General features: G+C 35.5%; 1 protein-coding gene across 1 annotated transcript in view; it reads right to left on the minus strand.

Annotated features, from left to right (window-relative positions):
• DGKB (diacylglycerol kinase beta) overlaps positions 1–26,261 on the minus strand; it is a 367,812-nt gene that overhangs the window by 11,051 nt on the left and 330,500 nt on the right. The window contains exons 24-25 of the mRNA XM_075050079.1: positions 4,273–4,393; positions 2,249–2,309 (exon numbers count right to left, since the gene is read on the minus strand). Coding sequence (XP_074906180.1) covers positions 2,249–2,309; positions 4,273–4,393 — 182 coding nt within the window. The remainder of the gene's footprint in view (positions 1–2,248; positions 2,310–4,272; positions 4,394–26,261) is intronic.

Below are 26,261 nucleotides of genomic sequence, written 5' to 3' on the forward strand. Positions count from 1 at the left end.
ATACATTTTGGCTTCCAAACAAAGACCTCTCTGAAGCACACACTTAGAAATCCAGTCTTAAACTTTGGTTGAGAGAAAGCTAATATCCACTTTTGTCATTGTCTCAGGAGGAATTCCTAGCTACTTTGCAGAGAACTTCAAGGAAAAACTGTAGTGTAGTTAGAATTAGTGGGGAGGGAAGAGGTTGGACCATACATGTTTTTTCCTTTCCAAGATGTAGAAAATAGAGCAGGGTAGATATACTATAATTCAAGGAGCAATTACAATAAATACATTAAGCTCCCCAGCAGAGAAAAAACGCTTCCTGAAAAAATGGATAATATAACATAAAATAATAATTCTGTATCTAAATTCATAGAGGCGCAGTAGTCTAGACAAATAGTTCATCTATTTTCTTCTCAAAGGAAATAAATACATTCAACAGTATGCTTTTCCTGTGTAACAAAAAGTCTGTTCTCTTAACAATGGTACAGCAAAAAGGATGGGTTCCACAGAATAGTATATGCCATTTCTATCCCCTTTAAAACGGTACTTCAACTGGACAGCAGTAATTATCAGTAATAATTTACTGTTTCCTCAAGGCAGTAATTGAAATGTAAGAACTGTCTCTTTTTCCAGGTCTGTCCTCAATCGTGCAGGCAGCCTCTGCTAGCATTATCAATCAGATAGCAGGGATTTTGCACAGAGCAAGCAATCAAGACAAAAAAAGCACATGTTATTGCCAGCATCCTTCCATAAGTTCTCTTCTGTAATCTGGCAACTGAAAAATTACATGTCTTTTTTTTGAACACGTAACTGCTGGGTTCAGTACTATTGCTCTGCACTGAGCCATAGCTGTAGAAGAGGTAAAGATAATGATATCTCTTAACTCCAAAAGGTTTCCTGGAATAAATCTCATAAAAGCCCCACTGTTCTGCCTTCACACAGGGTGTGTTCACATGGTTCTCCTCTTATTGCAGCATCTGAGCACTTAACAGAGAATTTGAGTTCAGGCACTCTCCCTGCTGTTCAGCTGTACACTATGGTGTATCTGGCAAACATGAACTATCACAACCCTTTTATTTCATCCTAACCTACACATTATCAGCTGCCACACCTTAGTGAAGGTGCTCCCTTTTACTTCTTTGTGTAGCCTTTAATTTTATTACTGACATAAAGTTCATGAAAGTGATCCAGTAGCCTGGTTTGGAGAATTACTCCCATCTGTAGTGGGATTTCTTCCTTGTCACATTACTGTTTTGTCATACTTACAAGCTGCAAGGCTACAGCAATTCACCTACTTAAAAACATGGGTCTTATTTAGGAAAACAAAATTAGTAAAATTGTATATTAAAACATGCTACTAAGACTACATTCAACAATAAAGAGCTTAAATTTCTTCAGTATCTTCTCCAAATGCTCGGTTAGCCTCTACAATTTATCAGAGAGATGAAAACGGAGAGTTCTTAGAGCCACACCTTTCTTGTGTTGTCTGTGAACAGTTACTCAAAGAACCTCCTGTGAGCAAGCTCATCCCTATCCTATCCTATCCTATCCCATCCCATCCCATCCCATCCCATCCCATCCCATTTAATTGCTGTTTACCTGCCCTCACTTCATATGCGTGGGCACTGAAACAAGAAACTAAATTTCCTTCATTTCTCCTTTAAACTGTAAGGATTTTTTAAGTATTAGTTGTATTGTATAATTCAATCAGCACAGTCAAGACTTCAGCTTTCAATAAAACATCCTTGATATGAACTCTCAAAAGCACAATGGAAAATCTTCCTAAATTTTTAAAGAATAATTGGTTGCTTTATACACTTTAGCATCAAAACTAACATTGGCTCTTCCTCAGCAATATGGACTATATATCTGATACATCATTATAAATAAATGATCACATTGGGTAAAGGGATGCTGGGACTGCACCCTTTGAGTATTTTCCAAACTTTTGAAATAAATGTCTTTTTATTCCATCCTAACCTGTGGGAAAAAACCAGCATGATAAATTCAAAATGCAGTGGGTGTTGAACCATATAATAGTGTGTGAAGATGTTACTTAAGTAAATTGAATTAAAGCTGATGACAATGGTTGTCTTTTAAACTGAAAGTTTCTGTTTCTATCATTGAAGAAGTGAAAGTAAATAAATCAGTTAATATTTCTGACTACTGTAATTTTTGTTACTAGTTTAAAAAGTTCCTAAATTTTTTGTTCAGCACTCTTCCCAGAGTATCCCAGTATCCCCGGTATTCCCAGTATCCTTACCGTGCAAGGGGTTTGCATCCAAGGTTCCCCATCTATCTGCATAGGCAGAGACTTGCTGGTCCTAAAGTGATATATTTCATAGTATAAGTAGGAGTAACTAGACAGAATTGATAAATGTATTGTTAAGGAGAGATATATGTGATAGCGCACACATATAATCCTGATTTACCCCTAAGCTTCTATGTAGCCTCCAGTATGACCCAACATGCTTACAAAAGTAACCTAGTCACTTAGTAGGCTTAGTCTGATTTTCAACACACAAAGCAAAACCCCTGCAAACATTCACACATCTTGCTAGTAATACACAACTCTCACATGGGAGAATAGTCTGTAATTTGCGAAATAAAGAGTGAATTATTCAAGAACTTCAGGAATAAATCTTATTAACTGAAAAGACAAAAGAACCTCTGCTATTTGTTATAATTTAGACTGACTACTATAAAGGAAATAAGAAATTAATTTTAGCTCTGTCATCACCGTTTATTAGAACCATAAAAGATGTGTTTAGGCTTGTGTCTAACTCTGGGTTAGACAGAGCACTCATATAACATGAGAGTTGTACTATATTCAGAGGCTTTAACATACCATGTTATAAATCTAAATTGTATAAAGGGGCACTGATAAAGCTATAGCCAGTGTTCCCTGTCTAGTTTTGGATACCACATTAAGAAAAGTATAGATAAATGAGAAAATAAATAATAATAATAATAATAGTAATAATAATAATAATAATAATAAATCTTTCTGGGTCTTTTCCAAACCTGTATTTCTGCATTATAATAGTTTGCATACAAGACTATTAGAAATAACGTGGAGTAGATAAATCTAACAATGGAAAAATGAATCAACTGAGCGCTCACGTTGGTCAATGGAAATTCTGGTTTGGACATTATTTGAAAATGACTAACAGTTCATGGGATTATCCAATGTCATCTATGGCCATAAGTGGAGGAAGGGAAGAATGTTCAATGAGCGCTCACTTTATAGGTTTGGAAGGGTTCTGAATCTTTTTAGTAGTGGTCCTGCTGATGTGGGATTATAAAAATTATCTCTTGGTATCCAGAGAAAGTTGGAATGTCTCTGTGATCTTATTTCTCTGCCTCATCCACATGAGAAAGTACTTTTGAAGTCAACATCACCCAGTCATTGAGAAGAGTCTCAAAAATATGCCAGCCACTTTGGCAAATCCCACTTATTTCCTTGAAGTTTTTATTGATGATCTTCTGGTTTATGCTCATTTTAGGCTTTTGGGAGTTTATAATTGTAAAGCTTATGATTTTATTAAAATTTTGGAAAATTCTTCCTGTGAAATTCTTCACTGAGGAAAAGTTGACCATCTCTCTCTTTTCCAGTCCTTATCTAATCCGAAAGTTAGAATAATTATTTTCTCCTTGAGTTCTAATCCAAGTTTCCTCTATTGTGAATGTTCTGGTCACTATTAGCATAGTAAGCAATAAAATACAACTAAATTAGCATGCTCCACCATTAGCAGCTTACACATTGTAACACATTTATTAATAGTGACTTGTCAGTGTTCAGTAAATAACAAATAAATTAAAAACAGAGCACTTTGACTTCTACAGATCAAAAAAATGCTTTACAAATACTAATTACATGCTACTATTCCCTGGTGAGGCATGCATTATAAATGGGTTAAAATGTGTCAAAGTAATGTTAAATGACTTTTTGCTCAAAATTGCACGGACTGTATGTCAATAACAAACCCCAAGATGTTCATGCCTTACTCCTTCTGCTCCAACTGCTTGACAACGTTTCTTCATAGGATGAAATGACAGTTGAATACAACATGTGAAGACTGAATATAAACACCCTTTTTCTTGTTTTTGACATATTTAAAGAAAGGAAGATGTATGGGCATAGAACATGGATGGAATAGATATATTTCATATACAAAAATTATACTTTCACAAAAAATAAGTACAGTAGAAAGAAAGTGAACTGATAATATATAAAACTTTACTGTTTCACTACAACAATGCAGTGCAAATTAAAGCTGCCGATACCTGATGACAACAGATGAGCACTGGGCAAGCCGTCTTCCAGCACTTTTCAGACCTGTGTATATCTGTCCCATCTCCATGGCTCCTTCCAGACCAACCACTTCCATAAGCTGGTCACTTAGATCTGAAAATTTGAAAAAAACACATTTTATCTGGACAGCATTTTGACAAATCCTGACCAGCAAGAATTGTCAGAAGACCAGCTGAAAATAAAAGATGTTGAGAACAGAACTGGCAAAGATGATGATTCCTAAGAAGTGATTGCAGCTTTAAGGCTGGACACATCTGGGCCTGTTGTCACACCATTCTAAAATATCCTGACCAAAATGATTCTAAAATACAACACTAATCTCCATGGATTATTTTAATACATACATACTGAACAAATAATCTTATTATATGAGAAAATAGGAGAAACTCCTTCATTTAGGTTATCTGACACTCATAGAATGAGAAGTTTGCACTTTAAAAATTTATGCTGACCATTGTTTCAACAGATGTAAAATCTGGTAAAGTCAGTGCTCCAGACCCTATTGGATTCTCTTCTGTACAATTCTGTCCAGACAACATGTAGAACTCTAATTCAGCCTTTGTGTGCATGCATTACGATAGTCTTTAATTATGAGACCACGTATTATTTTTTGTATTGGATCTTTGTCTCAATCAGTGCATAAATTTAATGCAAAAAGGGCAGGACCCCCCCCCTTATATCAGCAACTATTTCTCTAGCTTTCCTGAACTTTGTAGTACTAGTTTGCACCCAGTTATAGATTTTTGTTTTACTGTTTTTTGATTACATAGCATTTTGGCATTATACTTTAAAAATATTTAAATAAATAATGTCTCTGGCAAAATAAATATTAGTTTGCTTGACTTCAAGGTGCAAGGACTAATTCTGTCTAGAATTTCAGATACAGAGATACAACCAGAAACCTAAACAGTAATATAACAGTCTGACTTGAGAAGCAACCAAGCAAGGTAATGAAATATTATCCAGAATCAACTAGTATTATGTCTACTGAGATTCTTTTGACTCCCCTTGTCTCACTAGGGTGTTTTGTATGAAATGTTTTATATGCTCCTGTTTAAATACATGTTGCCAAGACCAGATGGACAAGAAAAAGAAACATTTTTTTTAGCTGTATATTATGTATGTTTTCTAGACTGGCTGCTAATATCCATGTTTCCAAAAGGTACACTATTTGGTGAAGCACAGCAATGAGCTAAAATGTTAGAGTCTATCATCACATGGAATAAACGAAGAAAGAGCACACTACTCTTTGTATATTTTAAACCTTCAACCTTTAATGAAGGTAAAATTTCATGGTAATTATCATATCTATGAGACTAGTCCAAAGTTTCAAAGGGAGTCTTTTCAGTTCACTTCTTTGGGCTTTGAATGAAGGTAATTAACTGAAAGAAGTACTGTGATAGGAGGGGAAAAAAAGAGTATTAAAAGCAAATAGGATTTATGGTCTGGATTATTCTGCTTCCAACCAGAAAATCTGATACTATCCAAAGCCTTCATTTTTCTTCTTATACTTTCTTAATATTCTTTGCTATTTTCATTTTCTCGTCACAGTGAAATCAGTTCCATGTAATATAAATGAAGCAAAAATAAACCCTATTCTTTCCTATTAAGGAAAAACAATAAGATGGACAAAATATTAAAATATACAATATGATTAATTTTAACTATACATTTTTATAGTTTGCATACCTGTACACATGTAAACCCAATTTTGTATGTCTTGCTTTCTGCTGAATTGTTCTCTTAAAATGTTTTCCTTAAGTTACTCACTTTTAAACTTAACTCAGTTTTAAACAAATTCAGCTTTTCTTCATAGCCATAGGGATTTAAATGGGAAAACCCTACTCATTTGCAAAAGCTATTATATCATAAAAGCACACAGAACTTTATAGATGTACGGAATCATTAAAATGTTTCCAGCCAAAGAAAACATCAAACTCCTATTCACTGGTTTGTTAGAAAATTATTATTTTTAAAATGGGAGAATAATTAAGAACAGATTTTTATTACTGACAGCTCAGGCAACATATGCAAGATTCAGAATAGTGACATTTGCAGTGATATAAATTTGATGCATCATTTTTCAATAGCTGTGAGATTAGTGCCAGTAACAGCAGGTAACTAAGGACCAAATCCTGCCCTTTGATCTATATCACACATCTTGAAAAATGTGGTATATTAAACATTGGAAGATAGAACTGAACAATATTCTTATCTACCAAAAAAGTGAAGCCTTTTCAAAAACTTCACATTTGCAGTGGCACTTTCCCAAAGTGGGGTTATTTTAGGCCAAATATGAGTATTTTTAGAATCAAGCTTAAATTAGACATAACCTTCCTTCAGAAGCAGTAAAAACTAAAGCAAATGTAACATGCAATTATCGACTTAGGGTTAGTTTGCGCTCCTGCCCTTGCTAATATATGACCTGATGCTTTTGCATAGTTACATCCATTTCAACAAATCCTTGAGCTATATTGACTTTGACAAGAACTCAGAGTGAGCAAAAGTGGAAAAGGGAGTGTGTATATATTAGTCCCATTCTTCAAAGATGTTACATGGCTATAGGTACACTGGTTGAATATAAAGGGTCAAGACATCAATGAATGGATTACATTTGTTCTTAAAAGGTCCCCACCAAAGACTCCGAAAGAGACTAAGCTCTATTAAAAAACATCAGGTCTTCTATTAAATTAAAAGATAGGAAAGGGGAAGTAATTCTTCATTCTGGTGGAAGGTTATCACTGCTTTCTCAGAAAGATCTCTGCTGGCCTCTGTACTGCTCAACATACACCCCTAAATAATCTGGAAATTGAAGTAGACAGTGAGTTACTGAGGATGCAATGAAGTAAAGACAAAAGCCAATTAGAAAAAATGTTTAGGAATTTTACAGTACTGAGTAATGGGGCTATACAAAGGCAGAAAATTCAATACATATAACTTAATTCCCATGAGGGGAAACAGAGCTAACTACATATAATGAGCTAACTACAGATATATAGACTGTTATATGCATATATATTACATTTGAAAATAAATATAGGGGGTGTGTGTCTGTGTGTATATGTCCGTATATACAAGCATATTTATTTTGCTGGGCTACAATTAATACTGTCATGCAGGAATTAAGATTATAGAGTTACTGTTGCTACTTCTATGAAAATACTAGCTCAATGCTTAATAGTGATCAAATATCATCAAATATTATGATCAGTACATCCATACAGTATGGAGTTTGTAGTTCCGGTCCACTCAGCAATGCACAGGAAGATATAAAATAACTGGAAAAGACAGAGTAACAAACATGGTAACAAATATGGACCAGCTTCTGTATGAAAATAAATTAGACTAGGACCCTTCAGGAATTAAAAAGAGATGAATGGAGGAAAGATGTGAAAAATAATAAGTGCCATGGAGTAGGTGAAGACAGTACTGTAATTAAGTATTTCTCAAAATGCAAGAACTAAGGAGTTTCATAGCACATCTAGAACAAGCAGGAAATCCTTTTTACATAATACTTTGCTATATTGTGATACCATACTAGACTTTGGAATTCCCTAAATCACAAATTATTACGTATTTGGTAGGGTATCTTAATGGAAGAATCACTGTAAGTTTGCTCTCTTATGCTTTATTTCTAATCATGCAATACAGGTTGGTGTTAGAGGTCAGATACTGAGCCACACAAACTTGTGGGTTGACCTAGTATCACTGCTTGTGTTGTCTTCTTATACATCTTATAAATTGTAGACCAGAATAATGAATGCTGCTGTTCACTAAACATCATTCATCATGTAAAACAGCTTATAATGTGGACTTTTCCACGACATGTATTTCAACTGTGTTTGAGACCTAATTCAGAAAGTCACTTCTTTTCGATCCTCAAATTATATTCTAAAGTTACACACTCACGTGTGCATCTGTGTATGGCTCTACCAACTATAAAGCAAAACGCGTATCTCTTTTTAAGCATGTTGTATTTACCCTGCATTCTACAGATTTTATTTTAAAGAGAAAATAATCAACTGGTGACTGTACCGATAAAATTTTCCAATGCATGCTTCACCTATTATAACCAGTTTTAGGAGGTTTAGGTTTAGGAAACTAAAGGTTAGATTTTCAAAAAGAACTTAGCAGCTAACAGCGAACAACAGCAGCTACCAGATACTGAGCAGCTTTTCGATCTAGCCAGGTCATTTAGTTGCCTAAATGAGTGCTGAAGCCTCATAGGTAAGCTGTCATGGAGAGCATCTCAGTATTAGTGCATTAGGAAAGTGTTTTTTGACTGGTGCCTTGGGGTTCTTGAGTCTGTTTGTTCTACTTTGAGCTCTGTGAAAGAGCTGAAGGCTCTCGCTTGTTTTCTATGTGAATGAGCCATTAGAGTGTGTGGGAATGTTTTCACAGCACCATGCCTCTCCTGCCCTCTTCCACAAACCAAAGTACTTCACGTGTCTCCTCATATTAGCCCTGTCAGTAAATAAAGCCAGCTCTCCCAGGAGAGCGCTGCTGTCAGCAGATGGTGACTAGCACGCAGAGGGGCATCTGACCCCTTGCACTCATTCCTGATGGGGAGATAAAGTCACTAGGGAGATGACTGTCCATTTCTTCCCATCAGGCAGCAGGAGAATGAGAAGTCCAAACAGAAACTCGTACAAGTGGCAGACAAAACACTGTACGCGAATATAAGCCCTTTACAGCACTTCCCCAAGGCATGAAGAAACACACTCGGAGACTTTAAAGTTCTGTAGTGAGGCGTTTACGTTATCCATTAGCTTGGCGCTAGCTGAATGCTTCAATATTCAAAGTGAACACACAAGAGAAAAACACATTTGGAATTCATCTATGAAGATGTAGCAAGGAAAGCAAACTGGGGTAGGGGGTGGGAAGAAGCACGGTGTGATTAGAAATACTGATTTACATAGAGAACTTTCCCTCTGTAATGGAACTGGTTTTGATATCCAATTTATCTTTGCAATATATATATATTGCTGTCCTGGCAAGAGATTGAATGACTCTATTATAACTTGGGGTTACTGCACTCACTCAGGCACATTTGCATAAAAACACTGTTGGTCAGTGGTAAATCTGTCTCTGGCAGCAGTTTGTCTTTGAAAAGAAGGAGCTCCATGGCTTACTAAATGTAATCAAACCCTAGTAATCATCACACTGGAAATTTTTTTGGTTCCAGTTAAAATACTGGATAAGAATTTGAAAACTGGTATGATGCCAGAGGATCCTTGAAAAACTCCTGAGCTCAATGCTTTGCACCACATGAATGCTTCAGAATCTTCCTAGAACACGGTATGTATTAAATCTACAGTTACCTATTATGCAGGAATGCGGGGTCACTTCCATATGCAGGGATAGGAACTGCTGTTGTATAAAATGCTAAAAATGTCACAGTATTCTCCTGATTTCAAATGAACGGCTTTTTCTAGATTCCTGGTTATGAGAAATCAGTAAATCAAAAGCAATCTCTACATCCTGGTTTTTGTTATGTTTTGCTTTAGAGAAGCTACCTGAAGTAACATGTGCTTCAACATTTATATTTTTTTATTTAAGAGTTGTACCTGGAGGTCCAGATGATGTCAAGGCTCTCTTTTGTTACTGATTCACAGACAAAAGACAGCTTGTCTCCAAGAATTTATAATACAAATAAAACAGACAAAGCATTGGGGAAAAATAGTATTATTATGTCCATTTTATAAAGTGAAAATTGTATACAGCTAAGTTTAGGTCCTGCAGAAGGTTTGTTCTCATATTCAGCTGGATTTATTGTCTGTAGACTCACAAGAGTCATAATATTATTTCTACCATGTAAAGTTAAGCACATGAGTTTGCAGAAGTGACCTGGCCAAGATCACATGTGAAGTTTGTGGCAGAGACAGGAAATAAATCAGCAACTCCTGAATTTCAACTTTCTGCTTTTAAAAATTTATCCTCCCTCTTGATATTGACTTTGAGGATATATATATCCAAGTCCTACATCATACTATTTGACCCAGTTTTGAATATTTTGCATTGCTCAGTTTGCTTGTAAACATTAAAAATCTCAGGTGGCTCCATACATCTATTTCATGCCAGTACTGATTCTCAACTCAAGTCTTTACTCATCTTCATATTTTTTTCCTGTTTTTAAAACAAAACAAGCTAAGCCTGCCTCTTAGTGTGAAGAAAGGAAGATATATCACTGCTGTAATTTTCACCCTGGTGAGATAATCAGATACGGTGATAATAAATTAAGAAGATATTTTATATATATAAACACACACAAAAATGCACACACATTTTATACCTATGTGGACATACACACATATGATGTATACCCATATTTATGCACATGTGAGAAATTCAGTACATTTTTGCTCCACCATCTGAATTGATGATGCACTAAATAGCTTTAATGGGGTAAGAATGCAAGGGTGCTATTTTTGACGCTTAAAATGAATGCAATCAATAAAATCCTCTCTCTGCCGAATTCAGTGGCAAAACTCTTACTGACTTCAGTGGAGCCCAGATTTCATCCAGCATCTTGTGTCTTGCATCAGTCTAGCACAGAGACTGTCCTCAGATGGAATCACTTAACAGATACAGCTCAGCCTACTACTGTGCAGTGGATTTTTTTTGTGTATATAATCATCTCCTGACTCTCATTACTCATTGAATGACAAGTTTCCAAAAAAATAGGAGGGCAAACAAAGAAGAATCAGTCCTTATAATTAAATATTTTATGAAACTTTTTAATGTGCACAGAAGGCCCTTGTAAAACTTTTCCTTAAGTGAACTTTTTTTTTTCCCCAGCTTACCAGGGGGAAGGAGAGGGGAGTTCTTCATAGAAACTTTTTTGATTAATAGTAAAAGAAGAAAATTAATAATAATAAAAAACCCCACCCCACCCCAGAGCATTCAAATTAAATCACTTCCACCCAAAACCTACTCCCAAATACCAATGTTCAGATGTTCAACATTTGAAACAAGAGTTTCATCTTCCAGTTCGGGAGATCATTATGGCTAAGTCTTTTATGGTAAAGCTTGGCAGACAAAATGTATTCTTTTTTTTTTTTTTAATAGATTTATTCTTTTAATAGTTTGAGGTACAATTGCATTGAACATGCTGCTGCACCAAAAAGCCCCCTATTATTTTAATCTGTATTCTTTTAAAAGTTATTTGTTCGAAAGGATTTCACTGTGTTACTCTTATACCCTCTTCATCCAACAGAACAAAAGCTGTTCTATGAAAGGAGTCTAAACTTGGACAAACCATAAAAAAAAAAAAAGCAAAGTTCCTCTCTGTTTTTATCAAATTTGATTGCTGCAGCTGTTCCCAGTTTCTGTATTTTAAAAATAGCCTTATTCAGTGCCTTGTTGGCTAAAGGCCAGAGTACCATTAGAACATGCTGTACGGAAAACCTCTATTCAGTTACAGATACAGAAATATATTTAAGATCAGTGGGGGTCATCTGCAGCAAACACTTGTATGGGGGAAAATGGAATTTTAATGTGCTTGGACTGCTCACCACTTTTAACAGATATTTAAGAACTTCAAACCGGATATCTTTCTATTTGTATTGGTACTATCATATTACTGAGTATCAGGTACAATACAATATGAGCAAGTCAAGATCATTTCAACTAACAAAAATAGATCTAATTCTCAAATTACTCCTTAGTAGTTCTGGCATTCACTTTAAATGGCTCCTAGTAATATTGGATATTTGATTAGCCTATAAAAATGCCACAGCCTAGAAAAGAAAAATACAGTAATATTGATGGAAATGTAGAAATCTGATCAATGAAAACCAGCTTTGATTTGTACATTTCTAAGAGGACTAGTACTAACAGGGGATAAATGTTCCCTTTCTGCAGGGTAGCAAACTCTAATAATGGCATTATCCCTATATTTATCTATGACAGAGTTTTTTAGTTATCTGCCAGAAAGAAATCTTCATTCCATTTATATGAGTATTAAAACTCCTTTTGATTAAAGTGGTAGCAATTTTGGTCCAGGAGCTCAGAAACCCCCAAAGATGATCTTCATTCCTCTTTCTCTTCATGAAAACCAATTCCATTTGCTTCCTCTACCTTACTAGTATTCCATGGTGTTTGGAGATCACTGTATGCAGAATGGATACTGGTTTGAACAACAGCAATTTTCACTTATTAACCAAGAGCCTAAGCCCAGGAAAGTATTCAAAAATCACTGAGATGTATCATAGATCACTTTTAGACATTTCTGATGGTCTATAATGCCTGCATTAAAGTATTCAAGGTTATGTATTTCTACTGCAGCTGGGGGACAAGTCTTCAGCATGGTAGAGATATCCAAGTTCATTATTTGGATAGGTACTAACAGAAAGAAAACATAGCAGTGATGGCATCGATATAGTCTGTATGAGGTTGCTGAGTCTCCAAGTTCTCAGTGGCTGGTTGTTCTCCTAAGTTTCTGTGCCTTCATTCTCTCAGTACCTGGGTTAATTTAATTAAAGAAACGCTACAATCACACTTTGGCTTGCAGTTCCAATTACAAACATTGTCCACACCTTCTATTTGTACAGAAGGAGCATATAGGCAATTGAATAAAGTCAAATCCAGTAAACTCTGGGGCAGGCATTTGTATCATCTAAGTAAATCAGACAATCTTCCTAAAGTTCCTGCAGTCAGTGAAAGTACAGAAGCTTTGATGTAGCTTCCCACTAAACTAAATGTGTTTGGTGTTGTCTGAGGTGGCGTAGGATTTCCAGGACATTCACAGAAGGCTGACAAGCCTGACACAGGAGCAACAGCAGAAGCAGATGAAAGGATGGTATCTTGAGAGGAACTCTAATGGTGTTAGGAACTTGTACATGGAGAACCGAAGGAAGCTCAGTCTTCTCCAGACAGTGAATTAGAGGAAGAGTCTAAGAGGTCTGGTTTTCTGGAGGAGCATGTTTTTCTCTGTTGTCACCAGGAGAAATCTTGGAAGACAAGCGAGCTACCCCAACGTTACCACATGCGTTGGCTCCTTTGTGGAGGCTAAGGCCTGCAGAAGTGATACACCCTCTACTTACTCATTGTTTGATGGGACACAAGTGTGCTTGCTACCTCCAGAACTGAGCTCCAAGTATGCAAGCAGATTTTCCCAATGATTACTGTCCGTGAATTTGTTCTGTTCTCATAATTTGTCATTGTAGGTTTTGGTCTCTGCTATCTAATCTAGTTACATACAAGTGATTGCATATATTTTTCTTCCTATCTGAACTAAAATCAGTATTTTTGCTAAAAAATCAGTATTTTTTGTAGTATTACTGCTTTACAAGACAACAGCTCTGGGATACGCTGAAACCTTTGTTACTGGAGAAACCAAAGGGGAAAGTTACCTCTAATAGTGCTGCAAGAAAAATAAATGTCTGCTTTGATGCGCTTTACACGGAAAGACATTTCGAAGGATCACAAAGAAAGCAAAAATAAATTTCTTATTATACCTTTCAATATTTTAACTATTAATAACTGACATCGAGCTATTTTTCAATAGCTTTTCTCAACAGCTACTTACAACACACATAGGAAGAAAAGGTATTTCCATAATCACAATCAAGACAACTACAGAACAGTTCCAAATTTCTTCTCAAGGACAAAAAGACCAGAGTCAGCTACAAGTATCACAGTAGTAAGACTCAAGTTATTTTTAGTGCTCTGGTCCTGAACAGTATCAAACAGTAAAAACAAACTTTATTTCATTCCAAACAAGAAAAGACAACTTAAAACCAAAACTGAATCTGGTTATAATTTATTTGGTTATGATGTTCTGCCACAAAATGAAAGCCACAACCTTTTATTAAAAGATGATCAGCTGTAACACCACTCACGATGTTTCAGGTATCGGAGAGATGCAGAAGCAAAGTCCTTACCCAGAGCTAACTCATCCTGAGATCCTGAACTGAAAATCAATACTGAAATGTGGAGCCTTACTGAATTTGTCTTTAGAGAGATTTGACATGGTAGGAAAAACATATCCTTATGGAGTTTAATGCAAAATAGGAGACCTAGAAAACTAAGGGGATGATTCTCATCTTATTTTCATTCTCATTTTCTCTCTCATTTTTGTTCTGAATGATGGATATTAAGAGAAAGTGCATGAGGAACAGGTAAGGACATCAGAGTTGCATGAATACACGTGCATTTGAGTTGTTTTCAGACTGGACTATGCTAAACCTAAATATGGCAACCCTACTCTGAATAGTAGTCATCGCATCTGGAGCTCCTGAAAGAAGTTCTGCTGTAATTTCTGACCAACTACATTCAGACAGTTCCCAGAGGGTAGACAAGCCTCCTGATTGCTTACTGGCGTTGTGATAGGACAGCCCTTCAGGAAAGGTTTTTTACTTTCCAACTTCACTAATTCGTCTTCATTATGTATCTTTGTTTAAATTCCTTTTCTAGGCATCAGGGCCAAAACTGAAATAGTACATATGTAGGATTATTCTTTTTCAGTTCAGACACATATGAACTTGAGAAGTTCCTCGGAATAATTTAGTGCTTGGGGTTCTAGCTGGGCCATGATGGGACATGCTGTTTTGTTGTTTATGTTAGTTCTGTTGTATGGGCTATTTGCACAGTATACGCCGTATATTGTTTGGCAATACTTGTAGGGAGATTTAATATCCTTCATCATGCCAACTGATACAGAAGGAAAAGATACCATTCAGGTTGACAAGTCCTGCCTCCAGTCCAAAACAGAAGAAGCAAACCTCAAATTGATTTTGAGTTTGGAACAATCATTCTGGGTTTGTTTTCATTTTACTAATCAAATACACATTGTAAAGTACAGATGGAAGGGTTGCTTTTTAGTTACATATTGAAATTAATCTGGAAAGACAGAATAGTGTTCATGAATATTTTGGCATTTGCACCTTCCAGGTTACTTTCAACAAATGGCTATGAGACAAATTTTTAAAGGACCTTAATTTTGGTCTCTGCCAAACAAATCATTTAAGCATGGATATTCAGTGATATCAAATGGACTACATGCATGTTTCAAGCATGACTGTTAAATGCTCTGTTTATTCAGGCCTGTTTCTATGGTAACTACTTTATGGTACATGATTTCAGAATACTAATTATAAAGCAATATAAATAAGGTTGCATACAACAGACAGGTTTGCATTTACATATTCGAGGCACCTGAAAATTCAGCCTTACTTTTATAATATAATGTGTGATTGATTTCAAAAAATAATTTTCATCATTGTAATTCATGCATGGTAATAGTAGCTGAATTTTCTTTTCCATAGCAATGCTTTGCACTAGGATCAGCAGCACAAGGGGACAGCAAAATACTAAGGGAATTAAAGAAAGTAGAAGATGCAGGTGCACTAATAAATGGGTGGCCTTTGGATTACAGTATTTATGCGTGCTATGCCGAGCTAAACAGAAACCTAAATGTTACACATAAGAAGTGGTACAACAAGAACATCTGTGTTGGGGGACCGAACTGGCATGGCTAACACCTCCAGTGCCAGGTGCAAAGGAAATTTCAGTACAGCTTGAGTAATTTTGACTGCTAGCATCTGTATATATCAGATTATCTCTCCTCTTTCGTCCATATTCCACTAGAGTATCTGTATTATACATCTGGCTTTAAAATGAAAGCTGAAGCTGTTCCCAAGAAAGGATTGAGAAGAGAAGGGGGGGGTGTGGGGAGAAGAAAAAGGAAAAAAAAATATGGAAATAGAAGAATAGTGCTTGCATTCTGAGACAACAAAATCTACTCACGTTGGTGCACTGTTAATGTGTCTGAACCACAGCTCTCCATGTTTTATTTGTCCAGCACTTTTAAACAAGACCTACATTTCTATTCAAGACAGGAACAAAATGTCAGCAATACTACACCTGGACATACTGAGCTTTGAAGGAATTTCTTCAGAAATGTTTGTGGGAAATGATTTCTTTCTCTTGACAATTTCAAATCACCTTTTCCATCCCCAGCCACTGATTAAACCTCTTGAATACATCTAATAAATAATCTAAAAATAGGAAAGGACAAATTATTTTAAGTCTATACTTCTCTGGGAATTGGGAGTTTGTTTCACCACTTTGTAAATTATCTCTGCTAACTTCTAACAAGGTGCGACCAAAAGGCAATAAATATAAATAAATCCACAGAGAAGAGACTCAAAAAACATTACAAAAGCTTGATTTTAGAAAAAAAAACAACTTGCTATAACAAATTTGCAATCCCTAGTTACTCATCTTTTCTTGTTACTTCAGTTCTAACACCAAATTCCTTCATTACATTTTGACCTGATACGAAACACCATCTGGCAAAAGCATGTTGCAATTCTACATAAATGAAATAATTGGATGGTTGCTTTAAAATATATTTCATAAATAAGTATTATTGTACATTAGCAAAACTCCATCCTTATTTTCTGAGCTCTATTGCTGAGCTATGACTTTTTATGTGCCTAGAGGACCTGGGATTCCCAGGCAGTCTTGCATCTAGTGCTAGGCAGTCATGAGCCTGATGAGCTTCCACAGTCATACAGTATCAGATGCATATGTCCATGTGTTTCGCTTGTATTTATTGTATGCAGTATTATTATTATTGCTACTACTGTTAGACAAGGATAGCACCACAGACTCATCACAATCACTGCCCTGTAGGAAGTGATCACAGCCTAAGGGTCCCAACGGATCTGCGGCAACAGATTACAAACCATAAGGCTGATGTGGTTATCTATAACAGACCAAATGGCTGTGGTTATTCAGAAGGCATTTCAAAAGTGGATCAGGTGTCCCTGTCATGAGATATCCCAGTCACACTTCAAAACTTCTTTATAATAATTTTGGCCTGCCAGCTACTTTCAATCTACTACCACAAAGCTGTCAAGGTCTGAGGAGATCATCCTATCGCTGGAGTCCTACGGGTAGACTTTTGTGTCTGCACAGTCTCATTTGCTAGTCTGGGGGATCTTCTGCAGCGTGCACACCTCCCTAGGCATACATCATGGGAGGAATCAGGCCAGAAGAGACAAAGAAGTCATTGATTAATTGTATATATGTTACAACGTTGCTCCTCGACAAGTTATGACAAGCGCAGAGTAATAGTGAAAAACAAAATATTTGCTAGTGATGAAAAGTGGTATACAAACCAGCAGTTGGTCGTGAGCAAACATTTTGCAGCTATAAAGACCCAGCTGCTTTGGCTGACTGAAATGAAAAGGAACAATGCTTTAGGGGTTGTGAAAGAAGATCTCACAACTGATGGATTACATGGAAAAAAAGACTTCCTTATAAAGCATGAATACTCATAGTCCTCTTTTCATCCTTTTATAACGTATCTAATTTCTTTGAGTCAAGAGTCCTAGGTAAGTGTGCCATGCACTAAATGAAAACCTGTTCACAGCTGTTGAAACCAGTTTATTCTGTATGCCTGTTTTTGTCTTTCATTAAATATTCATTTATTGATATTAGACTTATGAAAAATTTAGCATAATTTTAACCCTCCCCTATATGAATAGGAGAAATTAAAGGAAAAGGAATTTCATCCAGGTTTATAGGTATGTGTGATACAGCTTGTGATATTTCCAGAAAATGACAAGAGTATCAGGAATCGATGAGAAAAAATGTCTTGTGCATCACCTAAATATTTAACTACAATATCAGCTTATATTAATCATATTTCAAGAGTTGGGTTGAACATGCTGTAATTGTGCCATCAACCCACATGAATCAAACCTTTATTTAATAACTGTAAAGGCTGCCATTTGCTACTTTTAAAATATCTAATTTCTCACGGCCTTTACTCAATAATGGTCACTAGAGTTACAAAATGCTAAAAATATCAATGTTCTTGAAAATCTTATTTGAGTTCTTACTGCAGAAGCTGGAACATCTGTAACAGTGTACAGCAGTTATCAGCTTCTTGTAATTTCTAACAAGGTTCAGTTAAAAAAGCTTTAAAAAGCGCAAGTAAAAACATTAGTGTTTTGACTACTTGTAAGAAATTGGTTTGCATACAATTAATATAAAGGGAACGGCCAAGTCAATCTGAACTTAAAATTCAGGGCTTTGTGTTATTTTTATTTTATTTATTTTTGAATTTGTAAAAAAACAGAAACAAAACCCCAAACTGTTGCAAAACCTAATACCAATCAAATATTCCAGGTATTTTATTTTAATTAAAATAGAAACATATTGTTAAATTCAACAGATACACAAAATAATAAACAAGCAAGAGCAGAAACATCCCTATACAGTTAATATCTGAAAAACCCAACTAAGATTCCTCATCCTGATTTATGCAAGGAAAAAATCAAAATGAAACTCTAAGAACAAGTGTTCTCTCAATAGCAAGCAAAGAGAAAGTTCAACAAAAGTTTGACTCAACTTGTATTCAGATATAATGAGAACTGGATCCTGTCCTAAATCTGTTGAATAAATGGAAAAGTATCCTTTCAGAATAAAATAAAATTAATCAATGCTATTTTGTTTATAGCATGAAAAACAATCAAACAAAAACAAAGAGGAAGATAAAAGGAGAGCAGTGAGGGAAAACAGAGTTAATTGCTAAGTTTTGAGATATTTTTTTCCATCATATGTTTTCTTCCAAAATAACCTGGAATACGACATTGCCAATGCTAATTCCCAGTGCTTAAACAGTTCTTTATATCATCAAAGCAGAGTATACACACTGAAGTTCATGGCACTTACCATGGAAAACACAATGTACAACACTACATGGAGTCCAGAAAACTGTGGTCTTCACAAGAGGACTGAATTAAGGTCAGACTGTCTAAATATCACCACTTTCTGTGTTTTGAGTTCTAACTCTGTAGCCTTAAGATTGTTCTTTTAACTTACTTCTTATGTTCAGTGTGCATAAAACACTTCATAAGGTAAATTTATAGAATTTTCCACATGCATATACAAAAACATTTTATAAAAATTTTATGTTTATCTAATCCTACTACTTGTCATTTCTTTTCAATTACATTTTTAATCTTTTAATTGGCAAAAGCTGTTGGTTAAAAATTTAATTAAAGCTTTATCAAACTGAAATTACTTTTTTGCTTAGATTCCATCACACACAGATTTTCTTGCTGCAACATTTCAGCTGTAAAGGCTAAGACAAAGACTGCTTCTGTTTTTCCTGTTTCACAAAACAGGACCATATTTAGAGGTTGTACCATAGGAATCATGACTACTGCTAATATGAAGTATAGATCTTTATTTGGGATCTGCTCCAAAGCCTGCCAGTTCTGTGGGAATAAAATAACCACCATGTGTTTGGTATCTTAACTTCCTAAATGGATGTAATATCAGATGAGTTGCGTAAGAAATTACCACTTAAACACTTTCATTTTATTTTTATCTAAATAATAATCAGAGTGACAAAGACACAGGGAGAGAAGTCAAGGGGTTCGAATTCCATTCAGCTCAACCGTATAACTGCCATGTAACTTCAGGAAAGCCACCATATCCCATTTACAACCCTGGTCCAGTTGTACCTATTGAATTAATAGAACTGTTCAGAGTTGCTATAGGTCTGGATTCTTCTGGATCTCATGGGAATGGGGAATCCTTAATTTATGTACATTCCCACAAAATTTTCCAACAGCTCTGGTTTCACATGTGAAATCAATGATCAGCCCTAATCATCAATGAAGCACTGAGCAGACTGCGAGCTCTCCAGGGCATGGATTGCTTTTTTTGTTTGTGCACTACTCTGTTCCCTGCAACTCTGCTATCTGATTAGGCTCTTTAGGAGGTACTGGAATGTACATAAATAATAAGCAAGAGGAGACAATTAAAAAAATAATAATTGCTACTATTAATCTAAGAGATTAAGATGTAAACTACCCACTTTGTATTGCACTGCTGACTTCCAAGGGAGGTTTGTCAAAGACAACATACACACATGTGCACACTAGGCAGTGCCACTGAACAGTGCTTCCTCCCCAGTTCAGCAGAAATTCCACCCCAGTGCAGACTGATGATTTACTTTGTATTTTCCTTGGCTGACTTGTGAAGTGTTCCTCACTTCAGCTCAGTCACTCAGCCTTCTTGCAAATGCCAGCTTATTTTTCACAACTATTTTTTCCATCCACAGGGATTTTAATAGGCATGAATGAGTGAATGAGGACAGTTATGAAAGAAATGCATAGTATAAAGGAAAACCCTGAAATTCAGTTATTAATTGGGCACCCAGGCTTCACATCTTTTTCAAGCTGACTAGTCCTTGCTCATTTGGACAATGCCAATGATCTCTTTCTAGGGTGACCATCATAAAGCCACTTGTATACAGTAGCATGACTTTTCATTGAGCTTGTGAGTGTGCCTGCAGCTCAATAGGACTATTCACATGAACAGATGTTACTCAATGTGAATACTGGTTGCAGAATTAAGCCTGTCCTTGCTCTTCCTCTTGCTACAAACATCAGCTGCTCAGACGTCCAGGCTCTTTTTTTTTAATATGGCTTTTTGCCATACACAAAGCATGTAGATGACAGCTCTGTAATTTAAAAAAAAAAATTAAAAAAATCTTCCTATCTTTCATTAGCACTTATATGAACTAATGTTTATATACTCCTCCATGTAGTTTCTTATATGGGTGAAGATAAAAAAACCCCTGAAGTCCAGTTAGCTCTTTGGCATGGTATTTTGCAGCTTTCACAGATAAACAGAAACCTCTATCTGGTCATTTTAAAGTATATACTTGAATGGATATGGAAGCATGTTGGACCAACATTAATTATTTATTTTCATACCACATAACAAAAGCTAAGAAATCTACAGATTTTGTTTGGCTTGATACTTTTTATTTTCATTCCAACACAATTTTTGTCCATACCAAAATGTCCAAATTAAATCTATCATTTAGAATTATGTAAACCAGTCTTAACCATTGAAAAAACCCTAAGAATTATTAGACACTTAACTGTAATATTTATCAAATTTTAATATTAAATATCTCATAATAGTTCCTTATCTAACTATCCTCAGTTTTAACCAAATAGTGACTGTTACAATCTAAATTCACATTTGGTGTAAGACACTCCATCTTAAGGCCTGAAATTATGAGTGTTAATGCTTGCTTTTAGAAATAAATTGAATATTGTGTTTGAAAAGGAACAGTAATAATAATACTTCCCACACTTACTGACCTCTTATTTAAAAACTGAAGGCATTTTATTCAGCATTTTACTTGGCCAAAACCGATCATTGGTATTAGTATCTTTTTGGCCATTTATATTTTTAAATCTCTCCAACTTGATTTTGTGCTGAAAGCACAGCTGAGGCTCACAAATAAGTTAGAAAAGGTATAAAAAGATCCTTTGAAAATGAAAAAGAAAAATACCTGAAGAGAGTGAGCTTCACAAGTAGCAACTGTACAACCAGGTTTAAAGACCAAATCAGGCTTGTGGGGCTTGTTTTTGTTTGTTCCTTTTCTGTGTTATATAAAAATCTTCCGTTATTTCTCTTTGTTACACACTGTGAACCCAGTAGCCTAGGAATAGAGATCTGGGAGGAAATCTTTAAGGGAAATACATTTCAGATACAGCTGGACCAGGTGGTCCAATCTGCCAGTTTACAACTAATTGGCAAACCATTTGCTCTTCTTCAGACCCCTGGTACATCACCTGTTCTTAATGACTTGTCAGAATTACAGTGAGTGGATCCACAATTTATTCTGACAGTTCTTTAAGAACCCTTGCCTGAACATCATCTGGCCCCACTGATTTATGTATATATTTAGTTTTTCTAGGTATTCTTTTACTTCTTTATCACTCATTTGAAATGATCCTTACAAAATTTTAACTCACTGTTCTGCTATGTTTTCATATTGAAAAAGAAAACAAACCTGAACACAGGGTGAGGAAGGAGGAGAAGAAAAAAAAACCCTGCAAAACCTTCAAAACAAATCTTGATGAATGTTTCCAAAAAACTGAAAATTCCCTGCTGCTTCTTGGTTAGTACCAAAACATGCTAAATCTATGCAGATGCATGGGTGCCATGCCACCTAACAGAGAAAAGTGACTATTCCTGTTTAGCAGGTACAGCCACACTTGCCAACAAATGAAGGAAACTGGAGCACTCACTATCCCCTTCCTTTCTCCTTCCATGCCCACAAATTGCTCTCAAGGGAAATAATCTGGAAATAGTATGGATAGTTACTTAAGTACCAGACATGGAACTCTAGCCATAATTTACACAGCAAAAAACAGGGTAAGAAGATTCAGAATGACCAACCAACTTCTCCCAACCCAAACCCTTAATAACAATGACCATTTCCTATGGTAAAGCATGCATTGCCTTTTTTTACAGTCTATTATTTATGTCAGATTTCTTCTATCACTGTCTTTCGCTTCCTCAGGCAAGTACCAGTATTTTCTGGCCTAGTATTTTCTGTTAGCAAAATTCATAATACTTTACTTACTGGTCTTTTCCTTATTTTCTTATTTCATGTTAATTCCTTCATTCTCTCAGCTTATGGAGAACCATGCTGGTACTCCTAGTACCAGAACTGCCATCTGCTCTGCCTTTATTATTGTATCATTCATTCTATGCCGTCTTCCATGTCCTGTCACCTCTTACTAACACTGCTTACTGGATCCTGGCACACTGATTCTTTTAATGTCACAGTATCTCCTTTTAAAATGCAGTATTTTTTCATTTTGTTTAAACTTAACTGGTTTATTCACCATTACAAGAGATTGCAATCCATTGCATCTAAATTCTTGCACCTTGTTCAGGGGGCACTGGAGGGCTGGAGGAGGAAGAAGCTGAGGAGACAAGCATATCCAACCCTTCTACAAACACACACCTAAGTTCCCTGTCTCAACAGAAAGAGATCTACCTCAATTAAGTCTCAATAAGATGCCCAAGCTAGGTTGGTCTCTCTCTTCATTGGCTGCATAGGGAGAAATTAAAAGTGCTGGATCTTTGTTTGTGCTTTAGATGGATTTTAGGCACCACAGTCACAAGTTAAGTTGTATTTAGATTCATGGGATCCAATCTATCTATTAATACTGATATTTTGATATTAAAATTTATTTCACAGAATTGATTGGATGACTTCCTCCTGCAGATCTTATCAAATGCTGTGATGCATAGTGAAACATTATGCTATATACTAATTTGAATGCCCCATGCCCAAGAATTATGCCTTTAACTTCTTGAAAGTCAAAGTTTATCCTGAAAATGAAACAGTTCCTAAATTAATACAATCAAACTATCAAAGTTTGATATGTCCTTATTATAGTTTTAGAAATTGAACACTAGGATGAGATTTAAAATATGTTGTTTGCCCTTGAAAGTCCCTGAATGTCATGTTTTGGCCTGGGGAATTTCTGTAGCTGGATTATAAACTCTTGGTAGAGTGACGAAAACACTGAATTATTGTGTAATAGACAGTGACAGTATAATACTCTACTGATCTGAAAGAACACTGCACCTTATGGTGGAAACAAAAGCACTCCTTCAGCAAATACTGAATGAAAACAGTAAAAGATATTGATCCAAGGGACATGGAGAATCATGCTGGAAAACAGTATCCCATGGTAGTGGGCACAAACCAATTTTTAGCCAATTTCAAAGTAGTAACAAAAATGACATGTTTTATTCTGCTCCTCTGTATAATATGTACTAATACTGTGCTTTGGGCCCAATAAGGACTAAAGAAGTTCTACCTCAGTACATGCTATGCTAGTATCAAATTTTTATCTCCCCAAATTGATCTGCATCACGTGTTCAGAAGAAAAAGCATGTGTAAATCCATGTACAGAATGCCTATCAAAAATAAATAAATACATAAAATCAATAATATACATAGTAACATGTTCCTAACTACAGTATACAGACCTCTATTTTTATAAAGCAGACATCTTATAGTGATTGAAACCTGATCGAAGGAAGCTTTTGCAGTAGAGTGTATCGTTTCACAGGGGAAAGAATTGGAGACATTTTCCCCCAAAGAAAAGTAATGTAAAAGAGGGACAGAAAGGAAGTAAATGCATAAATACTTGTATTACACTTGCATAAAGAAAAGCATTTGAGAAAAATAAATAAACAAGCTCTGATTTCTTGACTGAACCGGGAAACAATTCAATTAAAATAATCAACATGCCAGATCTCCCTTCCTGATTTGCTTAAGTAAGCTTGCATTTGCAATTGTAGAATTAGATTGTGTGTGTGTGTATTTATATATATATATTTTTTTATATATATATATATATGAGTGCTTCCCTCCACCTCTTTTCCCCCAGGGAAAATCAAACTTACAAGAGGTCATTTAGCAAATGTCATGGGGGATTAAAGGACCTCAGGTTCCCAGAAATTTGGCTACATTAACTATAGGATTTGTATGCAACAAAAGACAAACCTGACTCAGATTTAACTCAGCTATCTACTAGCTCAGCTAACCAAATTTCAGTTGGGTCATGTGTGGTTTTGGTCAGGAACTCTGCATTTGCTCTACAGTGGCCATAATTTTTATTAGTTTCTATTCTACTCAAACTAAAAAGTTGTAACATGCATTTCATTGTATCACCTTTTGAAATATCTGCACAAATCAGATGCATATAACTTAAAAAAAAAAATCTAAAATAACTAACCTGGCTAGGAGAATGAAATATGGTATGATGTTATCTTTACCCCTTTGAAACATAAAACCCTGACCCCAGTCAAACATTTCTTAAAGCCTGATAAAGTGTTAAAGGTCTGTAACATAACCAAAGGTTATATTCATGGTAAAAGACACATTTCCAGTCAGACAGAGTAGATTATGTCTTTAGAAATGGGAAAAGAACCTGTTTCTTAGCACTGCAACAAAAGAAGATACAGGAATAGCCGTGATGGCTATAGCAGACCACATTGATAATGACGAGAGTGTTCTCTGATGCTCTCTAAGACAGAGCACACACAGAGTACTGTGCTTTGCTGAACAGACCTACACACAGTCCATAAAGCCAGCAGGAATAAAGTACCAGTAATATTGTTGTAAGCTACATTAAATTCATAAGATAGTGTAATGACGTCTCTCAAGGAATAACATACAAAAGGCTAAAAGGACTTAGATACCGATAAGCACACAAGGGACGGTAACCCCCAGATTTCTGGATTATGTAGTTTTTCTGTTTCACAGGGTTCACACTGCTTGTATTTATAACTTTCCTACACAACAGTATTTTTTGGTAGTTAACACTTTTCTGAAAGCATTATGAAAATTGTTTGTCTTCACATTTATCAAAACTTAATCTTTGAAATAATTTCCCTCAATTCGCTAGTTTTCACAATAACATAATTTCTATAAAGTTTTCAGTCGATTATTTGATAACTATTAATTTGTAATTACATTTTCACTCCCCTCTTCCCACCCAAAGAAAAAGATCTTTTCCACAAGACTTATTAATTTTAAAGAAACACAATTTGAACTAAAAAAAATTGTAAGTATTTTAACAATAGCTACTTATTTACATTTTTCTATCCCATTTTTCACACACCACTAACATTCAGAACTATTTGGCCTTTATACTGATGATTTCTGACTTCAATATTTGAATCAAGATGAACTGAATCATGGTGAATCAAATCATGAACCTTCACAGAGTATTTTTTATTTTTAACAATTTATAATTTTAGATTTCTTCTAACATGACACTGAAACCATGCCGCCGGAAGGACAAGCAAAGATCAAGCCTTTAAAACTCAGTATGAGCCATATCAGTCAAAAATAAACTCCCAGTTTAGAAATGTACTGCCACAGTCATTTGCAATAGCAGTTGCGAATACTGTTAGTTCTACCTGGAAAAAAAAAAAAAAAATCACCGGATTTTCACTTTCAGATCACTGAAAATAATTTTCAAAAAGAGCTGAATGTTGCCATTTCATCTGCTTATCTCTTTATTTATGAATAAATATCTATTTAGTCAATAAAAAGAAACAGAAAACACCAGAGTTCCCATGATTTAACGTTATACCGGCA

Source organism: Buteo buteo, chromosome 2 (assembly GCF_964188355.1).
Source record: "Buteo buteo chromosome 2, bButBut1.hap1.1, whole genome shotgun sequence".
Taxonomy (NCBI): Eukaryota; Metazoa; Chordata; class Aves; order Accipitriformes; family Accipitridae; genus Buteo; species Buteo buteo.